The sequence below is a fragment of the Diaphorina citri genome, unplaced genomic scaffold (genome assembly GCF_000475195.1).
Source record: "Diaphorina citri unplaced genomic scaffold, Diaci psyllid genome assembly version 1.1 scaffold167, whole genome shotgun sequence".
NCBI classification, from domain to species: Eukaryota; Metazoa; Arthropoda; class Insecta; order Hemiptera; family Psyllidae; genus Diaphorina; species Diaphorina citri.
In genome coordinates this window covers 140,334-157,295 of record NW_007377604.1, presented here as the reverse complement: position 1 = coordinate 157,295, position 16,962 = coordinate 140,334, and the positions used below count along the sequence as shown (strand labels likewise).

At 36.4% G+C, this 16,962-nt stretch overlaps 1 protein-coding gene across 1 annotated transcript in view; it reads left to right on the top strand.

Moving 5' to 3' along the window:
- LOC103505354 overlaps positions 1-15,242 on the top strand; it is a 31,711-nt gene extending 16,469 nt beyond the window's left edge. Inside the window, exons 3-4 of the mRNA XM_026820682.1 lie at positions 168-336; positions 15,060-15,242. Of these exons, the coding sequence (XP_026676483.1) occupies positions 168-336; positions 15,060-15,242 (352 nt within the window). The remainder of the gene's footprint in view (positions 1-167; positions 337-15,059) is intronic.
- Positions 15,243-16,962: the final 1,720 nt, after the last annotated feature.

Genomic DNA, 16,962 nt, shown 5'->3' with positions numbered 1-16,962 from the left:
GAGAAAGAGAGAGAGAGAGAGAGAGAGAGAGAGAGAATGGAAAGAGTAAGAGAGAGAGAGAGAGAGAGGAGAGAAAAGGGAAAGAGTAAGAGAAGCTGAATCCTCCTCGTCTAAAACTTTAGCAAAAGAGCTATCCTGAATCGTTCGATCCATTGTGTCTGTTCCAGGGTTCAAGAGACGGACGGCTCCTTTTTCGAGAGCTACTCGGCGCTCTCCTGGAAGTTGGAGAACAGGCGGCTCATGGCTATACATGAGGTGGCTGAAGATGAGACCCCGCCCAGTGAAGTGAGTGTGGGCATCAAACTCCCGCCGCCCTTCCGGATTCAACCCAAAGAGGTAAGAAACCTTGATTAACGCGAAATTTTACTTTCCTTATCAAATCAAATCTCAAATTCTTTGTGGTAAAGCAGAGCTTTTTCCCAACTTTTGAGGATATCACAACATTACTAAACTGCCTCCTTTGCAATCAATTTCCATATTCCAATAATATTTTTACACTGGTAATGCCGCCACTGGTCGCTACTCGATTAAAGTAGATAATGCTGAACATTGGGTACTAAACTTACAAGTTTAAAACATACTCGAATATCTGAATTGCATATTAGATAAGTATCTGAACACATAAATTACATTCAACCTTGACATTATTCCATAACATAAATAAAACGAAAAAACGATATCACATTAAAACATAAATAAAATTTCAAAACGATTTCAATAAACATTATTCGGATTTTAAGAACTTTCCAACATGCATTTTATGTGAATAAATTGAATGTGGGAGTGGGTATCATGTATTAGGAAATTAGATGTTCGTGCTATCACAGTACTGAGGGGCGGTCCAACGGGGGTCCAGGCGGTAACATTTGCCCCGGAGACGGACAGATTTTTCAAAGGGGCCTTAGAAACAACCGTATTATCCCTCCAAAAAATACTCCTCCTCTTTTTCTCCTCCTTGTTCTTCCTTCTATACTTCTTCTCTTTAAGTTTTTTTCTTCTTCTTCTTCTTCTTCTTCTTCTTCTTCTTCTTCTTCTTCTTCTTCTTCTTGTTAAAATGAAATAAATGACTCAACAACTTGAATTAAAATTTGCAAAACATCTTATCTCTTATAATTTTTCTTCAGAACTGAACTCACTTTTACATTTTTTTTTTATTTTTATTTTTTTTTTTTCAAAACATCAAAACAAAAACAAACAAAAAATTATTTTTCAAAATTTCCCTCCTTTTTGTAGATTATCGATTTCAATATCGATAAGGTCATTTAACACTTCTTCTTCTTCTTTTTTCACTCTTTGCTTTCGAGTTCTATACGATAAGACCTCCATTTCCTTGCAGAGTTTACAGTTCCCTCTAGCAAACCTATATAAAAAAAAAATGCAATTTTTTCATCGAAATATGGCCCTTATCAACCTATTAAAAAAATAAGAAAGCTACCGATGTTAAAGTTAGCCCCGGTTGGCGGGGCCCGACCTGTGCACGGCCCTGTGATATTGCTTTTGGCAAAAGATAATACAGGAAGAGCTTGAGCATAATTCAATCTTGTTGCATAGCATTTCGCGCTAGCTCCTTTGTTTTACGAGTTTCAGCAAGTTAGTTTTATGCTCTCCTCTGCAAGTTATATGCTCCCGAAGAAGAAGTTTGTCTTGTCTGTTTATGTTGAAAATTGTTCTGAAGGAGGAGGAGGAGGAAGAGGAGTAGAAGAAGAAGGAGGAGAAGAAGAAGAACAAGGCAAGGAAGAAGAAGAAACAGAAGAACAATATTTAATAAGAAGGAGAAGGAAACTTCTAAAGTAGACGAAACGGATATGCTGCTTGTCAACAGATATAAAACAAAGTCAAAGGGAACAGAATAATTTAATTTTGTAGTGTTTTGTAATATGTATGTACATAGTTAAGCACCTACAACTGCATTGAATTGTTAGCCAGTAGCCAGTTGAATGGGCAAAAGGCAGAGCGGACCAAGTCCAAAAAAAACTGGTGTGAACATCACACGACTTTCCTTATCCTATTGAATGATGCTTATTTGAGTGTTTTACCCTAACTTTTACAATATCTCTAACCGTTTAGTCAGTATAGCTGAAAACCACCAAAAAACGGTCGAAATCTGTCCAAAAGCGGTCAAAATAGCGCCAACCGCAGCACCTATCTCAACCAAACGTTTTGTGTTGCATCCTTGTCACATTTGTGAACTACATACATACCAATTTACAAGTCTCTAGCTCATACCGTTCCCGAGATATTGTTAAAATACACCGAAAACCGCCAAAAAGCGGTAAAATTCCGCCAACCGTTGCACCGATCTTAACCAAAAGTTTCGTGTCGCATTCTTGTCACATTTGAAAGATACATACCAAATTTCAAGTGTCTTACCGTTTCTCTCTCTCTCTCTCTCTCTCTCTCTCTCTCTCTCTCTCTCTCTCTCTCTCTCTCTCTCTCTCTCTCTATCTCCCTCATCTCTCCCGTTTCTTCCTTTATCTTTCTCTCTCCCTTTCTTCCCTTACTTCTCTGTCTCTCCCTCTCTCTCTCTCTCCCTTCTCTCTCTGTCTTACTCAAACGATCTTACTCTTTTTTTTTTTGTTTTTCACACGGACCAATGGCTGAAACTTTGGATTTAGGCTCTAGGGACCTCAAAACGTGTTTTGTCACTAAAAACTGACCATCGAAAATTTGGCCCGATTACATTACTTTCCTTCCTATAGGATAAGGAAAGTAAAAATGGAAGAGACATCGGAAGAGAAAAGAGGAGAAGGAGGAGAAGGGGAAGAAGGAGAAGGAGGAGAAGGGGAAGAAGGAGAAGGAGGAGAAGGGGAAGGAGAAGGAGGAGAAGGGGAAGAAGGAGAAGGAGGAGAAGGGGAAGAAGGAGAAGGAGGAGAAGGGGAAGAAGGAGAAGGAGGAGAAGGGGAAGAAGGAGAAGAAACACTGATGGCGAATCTGTGTTCAAAATAAATAGCCCGGGGCAATTTATCACCCCTTCAGCACAAATGCCAAAACACTGTGGAGCAGAACTCAAAATTTGGGCCCCGCTCAAAAAATCAAGAAAATATTTTCTTAACGCCCCATGAATCCCATGATTCTTGAGACAGAGAGAGAGAGAGAGAGAGAGAGAGAGAGAGAGAGAGAGAGAGAGAGAGAACGAGTAGTGAAATCACCGACCTGTCTTTATGACTTGAATGATGCTTAGTTGAGGTGTTGTTCTATTGGTAACCTGTTTACAGTGTATCTCTGATGGTTTAGTGCAGTATCGGTGAAAACCGTCAAAAACGGCAAATCCGCAAAAAAGGCGGTAAAAATATCGGTTTACAGACAGACGACACACACACGACACACGCGGACCAATGGCTGAAAACTTTGGATTAGGTCTAAGGGACCTCAAAACGTGTTTGGGCACTAAAACTGACCATCGAAAATTTGACCGATTACATTACTTTCCTTCCTATAGATAAGAAAAGGTAAAAAGGAAAAAGTACACAATAAAAAGAAAGGAAGGATAAAACCGGAGACTCAAGAGGAGCGATAGAGACGAGAAGGAAACTGAACTGAACTTGAACGAAAATACTTTATTTTTAACAAAACAAAAATTACAAAGGTTAGTTCACCCCCAAAGCTTACAAAAACTTCTTGGGGGTGTAGGTGATTCTTCTTCTTTTATTCCTTTGTTTTCTTCAATTGTTCCTTCGATTTACTTCAACAAGCTTTTCTTTGATTTTGATTTTTGCAACTCTTCTATTGTTCTCATCAAGAAAATCTCCGCATATTTCTTCAATTAATGTAGGTATTAAATTTGACAGCATTCTTGTTCCATAATTAGTGTATGCTCTGGTTCTAATTAAATGTGGTCTTCGCATGTTGTACTGGTTTTGTTCTATTTGTTTGTATTCTTCTTTATGGAAGTGGTGTTCTAAAAGAATTTGTTTACATAATAGTTCAGGAGTCAATAAGTCTTCAATTAATGTAGGTATTAAATTTGACAGCATTCTTGTTCCATAATTAGTGTATGCTCTGGTTCTAATTAAATGTGGTCTTCGCATGTTGTACTGGTTTTGTTCTATTTGTTTGTATTCTTCTTTATGGAAGTGGTGTTCTAAAAGAATTTGTTTACATAATAGCTCAGGAGTCAATAAGTATTGTGGTTCCATCTTGAAAATTTTTTTAATGATTTTTCTTTGAAGACTATAAAGTGAATTTATTACATATTCAGGTGCATATGCATATAAGGTAACCCCATATCTTAAAATGGATTCTACTAGGGAATAATATAACATCTTTTTGATGTACATAGATACATTGATCACATAGAATTTGTTCAATTTGTATAATACTATTCTGAGTTTTTTACAGATGATGTCTACATGCGATTTGAATTTAAACTCAGTGTCTATGTAAACTCCCAAATATCTGATATCAGTTTTATATTCTATTTCTGGGCAGGAACATCTCGTTTTGTACATTTCTCTTTCAAGGCATTTTCTTGTGTGACATATTATTTTATTATAATAATTTAATGGATGACGTATATTTCCTACTATTATTGTTTCCGTTTTCTGATGATTCATAAAAATTGAGTTGTTATAAAAATATTTTTCCAAAGTTATCAGATCATCTTGAGCATCTTTTATTGCAACATTTAGGTCCTTGTTGATACTAATGAGGGCTGTGTCGTCCGCAAACATCTTAATTTCACCTTTCAATTGTAAATATTTTATGTCATGTGTGTATACATTATACCACAACGGTGAACATATTCCCCCTTGAACAAGCCCTGATTCAATGTCATCTTCATTGCTCAAGATATTTCCAATTTTTGTGACTTGTTTTCTATTTTTAAAATAATCCGATAATAAAGAGTTATGGATGCCAATACTTTTGAACTTTTCTACAAGCTTTGAATGAGAAATGGAATCAAATGCCATTCTTAAATCGGCTGCGATAATGACTGCATACATTCTGTTATCCAGGGCCGGATTAATAAGTTCTGATACTTCTTCTAGTAAGGTGTAAGTACTTCTTTTTTTTGAAATCCATGTTGAAATCGGGGTATAATTTGTTGATCATCAAGGTATTTCGTCATATTCGTATGTAAATATTTTTCCAATATTTTCTCAAAAACTGGTAAGGATCCAATTGGTCTATAATTGCTTAACTGGTCTACCGGGCCTTTTTTATAAACAGGGGTGATTGAAGATATTTTTAGTAAATCTGGTATTTTGTTTTTCTCAATTATTAAGTTAATTAACTTCTTTATTAATGGAATAAATAGGTATTTGTAGTTTTTAATCTCTTTTGGTCTGATACCATCAAGACCAGGACCAGTGTTATTCAAATTACTAATAATTTTTTCTATATCCATATCCGTTGCTTTCTTTAAATAAAAACTTGTTCTCTTATTTTGTTCTTCATATTCATTTAATTGAAGATTTAATGTTGCCCCTTGATTAGCTTCTTTTAAATCACTAATTTGTTTCACAAAATTTTTGTTGAATTTATTTGCCAGTTCTTGCATATCATTGGTTTGAAAGTTGGTTTTCAATTTATATTCATTGTTTTCTCTTTGCCTTCTTTCCAACATAAGATCAATAGTTTTCCAAATTTTTTGTATGTTTCCTTCATTTGATCGAAATAAACGATAGAAGTAAATTCTCTTCTTCTTTTTTATTGAGTTTGTAACTATATTTCTTTGTTTTTTGAACTCTTCATACCTTATTTTATTCATTTTATTATTTTTCCAACATGTATACAATCTTTTCTTCTTTTCAATTTCCATTTTTACTTGATAATCGACCCAAGGAGATAAAATATCTTTTTTTGTTTTCTGGACATTTTTACTGGACTTCGAATACAAAAATTTGAATTTATCGTTAATAGCTTCATACAACAGTGTTGGATCGTCAATGTTATTACACTCTTCCCAATGTAATTTCATAATTTCTTCTTGTAACTTTTTCTCCGTGATAACTTGAACAACTTTCACGTCATTTTCTTTTTGAATATGTACAGGATTTTCTTTTGAAATCATTATTCCAGTCATATAATGGTCAGCAATCCGTTCTTCTATAATGACTGATGTTATTAGATTGAATTTTTTAATTTTCACATTAATGTGATCTATACAAGACGAAGTTAAATTATCTCCTAAGATACATTCCCTGGTAGGTCTTTTTATTGTAGGTATCAAATTATTATTGTACAGAACATTTAAATAGTTCGAATTTACATTGCTTTTCTTGAGTGTACATACATTTATATCCCCCAACATGATAACAGTTTCGTTCTTTTTAACCGTCATTTGGAGCCACCAGTTCAGATCCTGTATAAATTTACTTACGTCATTATTTGGGGGTCGATATATTGATATTAATGTAATTTCTTCCTTGGTTAACGTATTTGTTATTTTCAAGATCACATTCTCCGTCTCATCAAAAGTATAAAACAATCTTTCCGTTTTGAATGAATCTTTTACATAAACAATTATTCCTCCTCCTTTTCTTGAACTCCTACTGAATAAAAATTGATGGAAATTTTTAAACTTGTAAACTTCAGCCTCTTCTTCATTTAGATGTGTCTCAGTAAACACAATAACATCAAGTTTAGGTAAATATTCATCAAATATCATCAATACTTCATCCCATTTTCTTTTTAAACTTTGAACATTTACATGAACACAATTAAATCTTGAATTTTCTAACATGGAAATCCAATCTTCGAAATAATTGACATTGAAACTTGGAACTTTTATCTTTTTTATGTCATTTAAATATTGATTGACATTATTATTCATAACAAATGAATGATATTTACATATTATTATTTACAACGATTGTAGTGGTGGATCTAGATTTTTCCCAGATCGTCCATACATTTCAGTTGCATGGGTCTGGAATTTTCCTGTTTCTTGAGTAAGATCTTTCCATCTCTTACCCAAATATAAGCATAGTTCTTGTCTCTTTTTATTTTCTTTGCCTCTGAAAATAATTTCCCATAGTAAGGAGACAGGCTCTCATTCAGATATACAAATTTTGTATCATCAACATCTCCACTATTCACTACGTCACCAAGTTTCACTTTCCTTTCACTCAACTTTTTCTTCATGATTTTATCTCTTAGAGATTTGGCATGAAATTGCACTGTTACATTCAGTCGATTTTCATACTTCCTCGTTTCCATGTCATAATTAGATTCCGCAATGCTTACTCCATTCACTTTCTCCAAAATTTTCGAAACAGTTTCCTTTTCATTATTAACAGTAGCAGGCAAACCTACGATTTCAATTTTATTACCATGATTCAAATGTTGCGAATTCTCCTGTACTTGTGCTTCCAAGGATTTAACTTTACTTTTCAATTCCATGTTTTCCTGACGAATAATTTCTTGCTCTCCTTCCATCAAAATGCACTTCTTTTGTAATTCTTTCATCATCTTAAAAAAGTCATCCATTTTCTCTGACGAAAATTCCATGTAGCGCTCAATATCATTGAACTTTTTGTCCATCTTCTTCCAAAGTTTTTCCTCAAATCGACTAAGGATATTCTCCATGGGATCCATTGACTTACTGCGGTTCAACCCGCCACCGCCTCCGCCACCAAGATTATCCAACAATTCAGAACTACTTATGGAAGTTACTGAATCCTTCCTCTTTCTTGTTACTTTTCCACTATCACCTTGACTAATGTTATTCTTCCTACACTCTTGACATTTCCATTTTAGCTTGTTTGCTTTCGACATCGTAGTATAGGATCTCTCACTTAAAGTTGTACACTTGAAATGATAATCTTCATTACATGCATTACAATGAACGTAATTCCCATTTGATGGTAATTTACTATTACAACCAAAACACTGCATTGTTAATACCTATATAGGCAATTATTTAGTTTGATTCAAGAAATTAGATAATAAAAAAAAAAACACTTTTAGTTAGCAATCTATCGGAAGTTTATTGTACTATTTGCAATTGTTTTAATCTATTTGTAAACCCGGAAATATTTTGAACAACTATATACCACTTTTTAGTTGAATTAAACAGGAGCAAATTTTATACGTGTTTACTTGTCAGGAGGAAGAATTAGAAGAAGAAGAATAAGAAGAAGGAGGGGGAGAAGGAGACAAAGAGCAAAACAAAATTAGAAGGAAAAAACCGCGGACGTAAAGAAGAAGATGGAAGGTAAAGAAAGGAAATAAAGAAGATGACGAAGAAGAAGAAGGAGGAGGAGAAGAAGGAGGAGAAGAAGAAGAAGGAGGGGGAGAAGAAGAAGAAGGAGGGGGAGAAGGAGACAAAGAGTAAAACAAAATTAGAAGGCAAAAACCGGACGTAAAGAAGAAGATGGAAGGTAAAGAAAGGAAATAAAGAAGAAGATGACGATGAAATGAAGAAGAAGAGGAGGAGGGGGAGAAGGAGAAGAAAAAGAAGAAGAAGAGGAAGAAGAAGAAGAGGAAGGAGAAGAAGGAAAAAAGTGGGTAGAAGAGAGGGAAAAAAGTGGGTAGAAGAGAGGGAAAAAAGTGGGTAGAAGAGAGGGAAAAAAGTGGGTAGAAGAGAGGGAAAAAAGTGGGTAGAAGAGAGGGAAAAAAGTGGGTAGAAGAGAGGGAAAAAAGTGGGTAGAAGAGAGGGAAAAAAGTGGGTAGAAGAGAGGGAAAAAAGTGGGTAGAAGAGAGGGAAAAAAGTGGGTAGAAGAGAGGGAAAAAAGTGGGTAGAAGAGAGGGAAAAAAGTGGGTAGAAGAGAGGGAAAAAAGTGGGTAGAAGAGAGGGAAAAAAGTGGGTAGAAGAGAGGGAAAAAAGTGGGTAGAAGAGAGGGAAAAAAGTGGGTAGAAGAGAGGGAAAAAAGTGGGTAGAAGAGAGGGAAAAAAGTGGGTAGAAGAGAGGGAAAAAAGTGGGTAGAAGAGAGGGAAAAAAGTGGGTAGAAGAGAGGGAAAAAAGTGGGTAGAAGAGAGGGAAAAAAGTGGGTAGAAGAGAGGGAAAAAAGTGGGTAGAAGAGAGGGAAAAAAGTGGGTAGAAGAGAGGGAAAAAAGTGGGTAGAAGAGAGGGAAAAAAGTGGGTAGAAGAGAGGGGAAAAAAGTGGGTAGAAGAGAGGGAAAAAAGTGGGTAGAAGAGAGGGGAAAAAGTGGGCAGAAGAGAGGGAAAAAGTGGGTAGAAGAGAGGGAAAAAGTGAGTAGAAGAGAGGGGAAAAAGTGGGTAGAAGAGAGGGAAAAAGTGGGTAGAAGAGAAGGAAAAAAGTGGGTAGAAAAGAGGGAAAAAAGTGGGTAGAAGAGAGGGTAAAAGTGGGTAGAAGAGAGGGTAAAAAGTGGGTAGAAGAGAGGGAAAAAGTGGGTTGGAGGGAGAGAAAACCGCCATATTAAGTATGATGTGAGGCGAACAGTTTTTATCTTTTATTCACCGAAAAAAAAAGAAAATTTCAACGTTTCCCTTGACAGTTTTTGTACACTTAGCCCTTTTCTATGCCCGCGGGATGGGTTCAGGATGTCTGTAAAAGAGGACCTCAAAGATATTACTCAGTAACATAGGATTCATCTTGAGATTGGAAATTCCTGAAGGAATAGAATAGGTTATCGTAGCTAATGAGGAAATGTTTTCTTCTTCTTCTTCTTTTTTATTTCTTTTATGGGACAAGTTTTGGTTAATACGGATCACCTGACGAAAATCCAAAAAATTGTTCGTCAATCTTCGCCGTTGGCCTCTTTTGTTCAAATGGGTAGGTACCCATTGTCCCTATACTTCAAATAATTATGTCATTATTCCACCTTTCGAACAGTCTCATGAATTTTGGGGAAAGACACGATTCGGCTCAAGTTTAGGACTTTAGGTGGAAGATTTTGAGTACCTATTTTAGAGAGAGGGAGTTTTTTTCTCCAATATTTTGCATCATCTCAAGATAGTCTATTAACTGTGAACTATGTCAAAGGGTTAAGAGAAAGACAATCTTGGCTGTCCTACCTCTCTGCCTCCGGTTGTAAATTGTTTTCTTGGAAATATATTTCTAACATACAATACAAAGTACACATACAGGGTGTTTAAAATATTATGGGAACACCCATGAAAATCTAAACTGAAGGGAGAAAAGGTTTTTTTTTTTTTAAGAGGTTTGACAGAGGGAACTGTAACTGCTGTGGTCTTATCGTCCCGAAATCGAAGAGAGAAGGAAGACAGGAGAGGAGAAAGCCAGCCGTTCCGAGAACGAACATTATCCCATCAGGATAAAATACGCCCCGGGCGGGAATCGAACCCGCGGCCTAGCGCTTACAAGGCAGACGCACTACCAACTAAGCTAACTAGGCTGGCTTTTTTTAATAGCTCTCTGGGTCACTCTCAGGCTCTCTTCCTCTCTTATCGTCCTGAAAGTGAAGAGAGAAAGAAGACAGGATAGGAGAAAGCCAGCCGTTCTGAGAACGAACCTTATCTGTTTAGGAAAAAGTAAACCCCGAGCGCTAGGCGGGAAGAGCGCAACCGTACTTATTGTTCTGCGCTGCTGCGCTACTCTCCAGGCTCTTGGAGGGCAGAATTTGGTTATTTTAATCAGATTAGTTGGGCTTTTTTTTTTTTTTTTTTTTTTTGCTATTAGGAGCGGGGGCGTTAGATTTTTTTTTACTGATTGAAAAGGGACGCCTTTAAAATAGACTGAGAACCCCATGTTTAAACGAAGCACTCTAAAACATCCATTTTCGTGCAAGCTGGAAAAGTGCAACTCTATTCTAACGACACTCCATCACTCCAATAATTCTCGATTAATATTTTATATTTGAAATTGCTATCTATACAGGGTGTTTGAAAATTTTTGCGACGAAAAATTGTGAAGTTTTGGCTCTGATGTAAGACTAAGAATATTCCAAAGTCAGCGGCGGGGCTTGGCGAAAACACTTTAAATTTGATTACACCCTATCCCAAAGGTTTTTTTTTAAAAAAAAAAAAAAAAAAAAAAAGATGAGTGTTCCACCGCCGTTTTTATTTTGTAGCAATGGAACAACTGCTACATTAGATGCTTGTGGCCTGTGTCGTAGCATGCCCATCCCGTAGTATGCCTCTCATCAGATGGGCGAGAAGAGACACAATACTTCCCATTTAGGTGCTGGCTCAACACGAGAACACCAGAAAGTAACCCGTTGAAATATTTGCAATCGAAAAACGAGTACAAACTTTTGTCGATGGTGGGATTCGAACCCGGGACCTTCTGCATGGCAAGCAAGCGCGCTACCACTGGACCAACCGTGCCCCCTAACCAATAGTATTGGTTGATGCTCAAAAGGGGCTTTTCGGGCCCAGGTAAAGAAGACTTTTGACTGCGCAAATGAGCAACTGTAGTACTTACGAGCTTCGAAGAAAAACAGCTTTCTAGTGACCCAAAAAACACAACTCCGACCCAAACTTGTGACTTTGCTGAAAAATGAAAAGCTCATCCCTAAAAGGAATTTAACTAAAAAGAAAATGAGATAGTGGAATGATAGACACTATGTTTTCACTTCACAAAAACCTTGAACGTGGACACTGAAGGGCTTGAGAAAAAAAAACGCTTGCTGATGCCTACCAAACCACAAAGTAGATGGAAACCTTGTTCATTTTGTACAACACACAAGACACGTTATTGTTTACAAGGAGTTATTATGTAATTGTTAAGGTTGTTTTTCTGAAGAAAGCACAACGGAGGAATACAGTAGATAATTATAACACAATTTGCCCGTCTGAGATATGTAGGACTGAGGACTGACTAGAAAAAAAGGTAAGAATAAATTTACCATATTTAAACAGAACGCAGTAATTAAATAAATATTTTGTAGGTACATAATTCAAGGAAAATAATAGAAAGTAAAAAAAAGACAATATGTGGCTTTGTCCTATAACAACCAGAAAATGAGAAAGGTATCCTCCGTTGGCTTTTGTTCAAAAAAACTCAGGAAACAGAAGAGAATGGTAAGGTACGCTGGCAAAAACCTAATGGTTACTGTAAAAAATTTGTACATTAATATTTGAGAGGATAGGACAAAAAAGATGCTCAAAAAGAAATTGGAATTCAACTTTTCCCCCGAAAAAAGAGAAAAAACAATGAAGCAAAACAGTTTTTTTATGATAATTATGTTCAAACAAACTGTCTACAGCGAGTTTTTTCTACTTGGAAAAAGCAGAAAAAGTCAAAAGTTAGTATCTGAGAGTGTACAAAAATGTCCAGAATAGCCCACATTTTTCTATACGGGTTCTTGGAAGTTGAATTAACAATTAATTCCATTTCTACAGGGGTTCTTGGAATGTTGAAAATTGGAAACTAATAATTCAAGATTTTTTTCCCCCAAACTAAGGCCATTTTTTGGTTTACAAATAATTGAACTCTCTCAGTGGTTGATAAAATTATGAACATTAAGTGCATTCCAATAATTGAAAACATTATTTCGGAGGATTTGGGAATACACATTTGAAAAAAAAAAAAAAAAATCTAAGTCCCGAGCCGCATAAGGCGGCCGATTTTTAATCGAAAATTTCCTATCTTAAAATAGTCCTCATGTCATAAGGGATCATTTAAAAGTGTCCAAAAATTCAACTTTTTTTTATTTTTTTATTTTTCTTAAATCTTTAGTCGGAAATTTCATATTATCTTAAAATATTTGAAAAATGCTGGAAAATGCCCCTCTTATTTCCTTCTCTCCTGTCCCTCCTCGTCCTCTTCTTTTTCTTCTCCATCCTCGTTTCTTTTTTTTCCTACATTTTGTTCATCTTCTCCGTCTCAATCCTCCCTTCTTCTTGTTCCAATGACAGTTCTCCTCGTCCCTTTTCCTTTCCTTCTTCTCCTTTCTATATTCTTCCTCTTACCTTGTTCTTCTCCCTCCTCCTTGTTCTTCTCCCTCCTCCTTTTCGTTCCAAATGACAAAATATCCCTATGGAAAATGTGGAGTGGAAAAATACCCCATTGAAAGTGGAGACAGGAAAAAATTGATGCTTTCCCGAAGCCCTGTCACTCCTGATGGACTTCACAAATATGTACCTAGATATTTACACATGTAGATATTTCATGGAACTTCACAAAGTTAGTGAGTGAGTCCTCCATAAAAATAACGAAAAAAAAACAACTTTGAACTGAAATCGTCGAGATTGAAAAGAAAGCTGATAATACCAGTTGGTATTATCAGCTAAAAAAAAAAAAAAAAAAAAACAACAACTTTGAATTGAACTGAAAATCGTCGACATTGAAAAGAAAGCTCATAATCAATACCAGTTGGTTGAAAAACAACAAACCCCCCCCAACCACCATAAAAAAAAAAAAAAAAAAAAAAAAAAAAAAAAAAAAAAAAAAAAGCCTAGAAAGAGCAAAAAAAAATCAAAACTGAATACCTAATAGGGAACGAAAGAGAACTTGGAATAGACATAATAAATTGCTAATCAAAATTTAATTTTTTTTAGAACTTTCTTCGTTCTTCAATCAAATTGACCTTATAAATTATCCATCAGGTGTATGAATCCGAAATGAAAATCTGGGACCCAGGAACGAAAGGGCTGTTTCCTAGGGATAAAAACCATTGAGGGTGAAAAAGAGAGAGAAAGAGAGAGAAAGAGGGGAAAAAATATTGGAAAGAAAAATAGTGAAACATCGAAATAAAAAAAGATGGGACGATAGAGGAAGAGACTTCCCTCTCTAAGAGAGAGAGAGAGAGAGAGAGAGAGAGAGAGAGAGTATCAGAGTAAGATATAAAGAGGTGGATTGAGTAAGGACAGAGGGAAGGATAGGAAAAAAGGAAGAGAGGGAATGAGACTAAGGGAGGGATCTGAGAGAAGGGAAATAGAGAGAGAAAGATAGGGAGAATAGAATAGAATATACCTTGTTTATCCTGCTGGGATAGGACTGAAAAGTCCCTTTACCCCCGCAGTCTAACCAAGGTCTCATATATTTGATACATTATGGGGGGTAGGGAGAGATAGGGAAAGGAAAATTATCTTGAAAACTTTGGGAAAGGGGAGAAGGAGAGAGAGAGAGAGATAAATGGTCAAGAGCACTGACTCTCAATCCGGCGGTGCTGGGTTCGAATTCCGGCTAGGGCGGAAACCAAACTTAGTCATCTCTCTCTCTCTCTCTCTTCATTCCACTTCCTATCTCTCCCTCTCACTTCCACTTACTTTCTGTCCCTTCATCCCTCTTTCTCTCCTTTATAAACTCTCTCTCTCTCCTTTATAAACTCTCTCTCTCCTTTATAAACTCTCTCTCTCTCCTTTATAAACTCTCTCTCTCTCCTTTATAAACTCTCTCTCTCTCTCTCTCTCTCTCTCTTTCTCTCTCTCTCTCTCTCTCTCTTTCTCTCTCCTTTATAAACTCTCCATTTCATAAATTAGGTCTCGAAGTGTATTGTCATGTTTCTGAAACCTCCTGTTTGCTTTTCTGATGAAAAAAAAAAAAAAATGAATCCAAGCTCCTCATCTATCTAATTCTATATCTATGTGTATATCTTTGTAGTACATATTTTCTATCTCTATATCTTTAATAATAATAATAATATTGAAGTTTATTTTATGTCACATTAACAATAAAATGTTCTTTTGGAATAAATCCCTTTAAGTACTAGAGTACTTTTAGGGAATTCTTCTTAATTATTTTTCTTCTTAAATTTGTATCATATTGCTACATATCAATTTGTAGCTAACATATCATATTATTTAGCCCAATAGAAATAAAGCATTCTTTTTCTTCGTCTTTTCCCGTGTACAGACCGTCAGCCTCTCAATCAGCCCTAGGGTGATTGCTTTGGGCTGACATTTGGTTTTGGCTACAAATTTTTCGAGCGGTTGCCCTTCGCACTCAACCTTTGCTATTTCTTTAGCAAGGGGAATTCAGGCTGTTATCCTCCCTGGTTAAAATCCCCCAGCCAGATTAAAGTCTTAACTGGTCTACTCCCTGTTTAACGTCCCCCAGCTAGACAATAGAAATAAAGCAATAACTTGTTACTCGTATATTTTATAGTTAGGTATAGTGCAGTAAATAAAGTCCCTTTCACTGAATCAGATGGAACCAATGTATATCATTTAGCCCGGTAAAAATACCTATAACAAAAACTTGTATATTTTTAGTACAGTAAAGAAAGTCCTTTTTTCGCTGTTTCAGATGGAAGCCCTCTACATCGAAGTTCTCTACACAATCACAAACAAAGTAGGCGCCTCTAGCGGTCAATTTTCGCACTATCAAGACGAACTCTACTCGTACGCACAGAAAGCGTTTGATGTTCCCAATGATCAACACAGGAAGTATCTGTCCATTGCTGATGAGGAGAAGGTAAGGGCTATTTAATTACTTTTATTTGGGGGCACGGATGGTCCAGTGGTAACGCGCTTGCTTGCCATGCAGAAGGTCCCGGGTTCGAATCCCACATCGACAAAAAATTGTACTCGTTTTTCGATTGCAAATATTTCAACGGGTTAAGATAGTTATCCCCCTCATCCTTTATCAGCTGTTTGAGCACACGAAGTGCATGAAATGGACTACTCGTGACACCGAAACATACGCGAGTGATTTCATATTGCTTGATAGGCTGACTGGGATCCGACCGCCAGAGGATTTGCTGGAATTTGCTGTCTCCAAATTTCAGCTTTCTAGGTGTTGTGGTTCTTGAGATAGAGCGATCAGTGTGTGAAATGTGAATGAGTGAATGGATCTCGTTCTTATAGGTAATATAAGATTTCACTTCACCCGACCCAAAAATGCTTGACTGCAGGTTGGATGTCAACCCTTGAGATTTGACCATAATCAGGTACTTAGTTTTGATCGCAGGTTGGAATCCCCGAGTATTTTTAGGCCTAGATCAGCAATATGTTGTGAGAAAAACAACCAATACCTATGTAGGTATCTATCTATCTATCTATCTCCTGTGGTCTGTAATCTAATTATTCACCTATGGTTGGATAACATTCACAATCCAATCAATCAAATCCAATCATATCAGATAAACAGGGTGTCCACGTTTTGATTGACCAAACTTAGAATGGGTTCATGGGGGTAAAATTGAAAACCCATTCCCAACATCCCAACCATCTAAGGTCTATTGTTCAGTTTCCACTGAACCAGTGGACAGGTTTTTTTTTATATGTGGAGATACACCTTACTTATGTGGTCAGGACACCCTGAAGATAATACATGGACAACTCAATACTCTCAATAGTACCTAGATATACATTGCCTCAGTTCATATTTGCCTCCCGACAAATCTGTCAATGTCATGTGACCAACACATAGTCCTACTAATCTGGCCAGCAGCAATAGCATGTTGAATGCACCAGTTCTCACTGGGGACTGTGGTACTTCTCCAGTAAGAGGAGTAGATGAGTACTCAATAGAAGTAGGTACCTAAGTAGGTTTTTATATCTTCAATGGGTATCCCCCTCTTGGGTAAATCCATGAATTGAGAAAAGTCTTAAACTGGTTTTTTTTTGCTAGGGCTAATTACTAAATACTCCACCTAGTTACCTACATCAATAATTACAGGACTAAATTAAGAGTCAGCAAGTACTTACTTACAGAGATAGGTACTGAGAGAAACATCCTAGCTTGAGAGACTGGGTAAATAGTTTGAGTTATATTTAGGTGAAATTTATAGAGAAGAACTTGGATTAATAATAAAAAGTGAACAATATGACTAAGTAATTAGGTGGGTACTTAGTAAGAATTCAACATAATATTCAATTCAAAACAACTTGTTTTAATTATTTACTCAAGTTTTTACTAAGTAGTTCATAGAAAAAACTGCTTTCACTCTAAAAATATCCTAGCATAGGGGCCTGTGGGTAAACAACTTAACACCATAGAATATGCTTTGGCGGCCAATGTATTGGAGTCGACAAATTGACCTGTGTTCAGTTTCCTGAAAGGGTACACCTTTGGCCTTTATTTTTCCTTTTTGGAAATAGAAACAATTCCAATGGCATGCCATCTTGGATGTACGAGTACATGGTTTGTACAAGCTACTTGGATGGGTCCTGGCTCCACTCAGGCTGGGTTAGGTGAAATTGAGGAG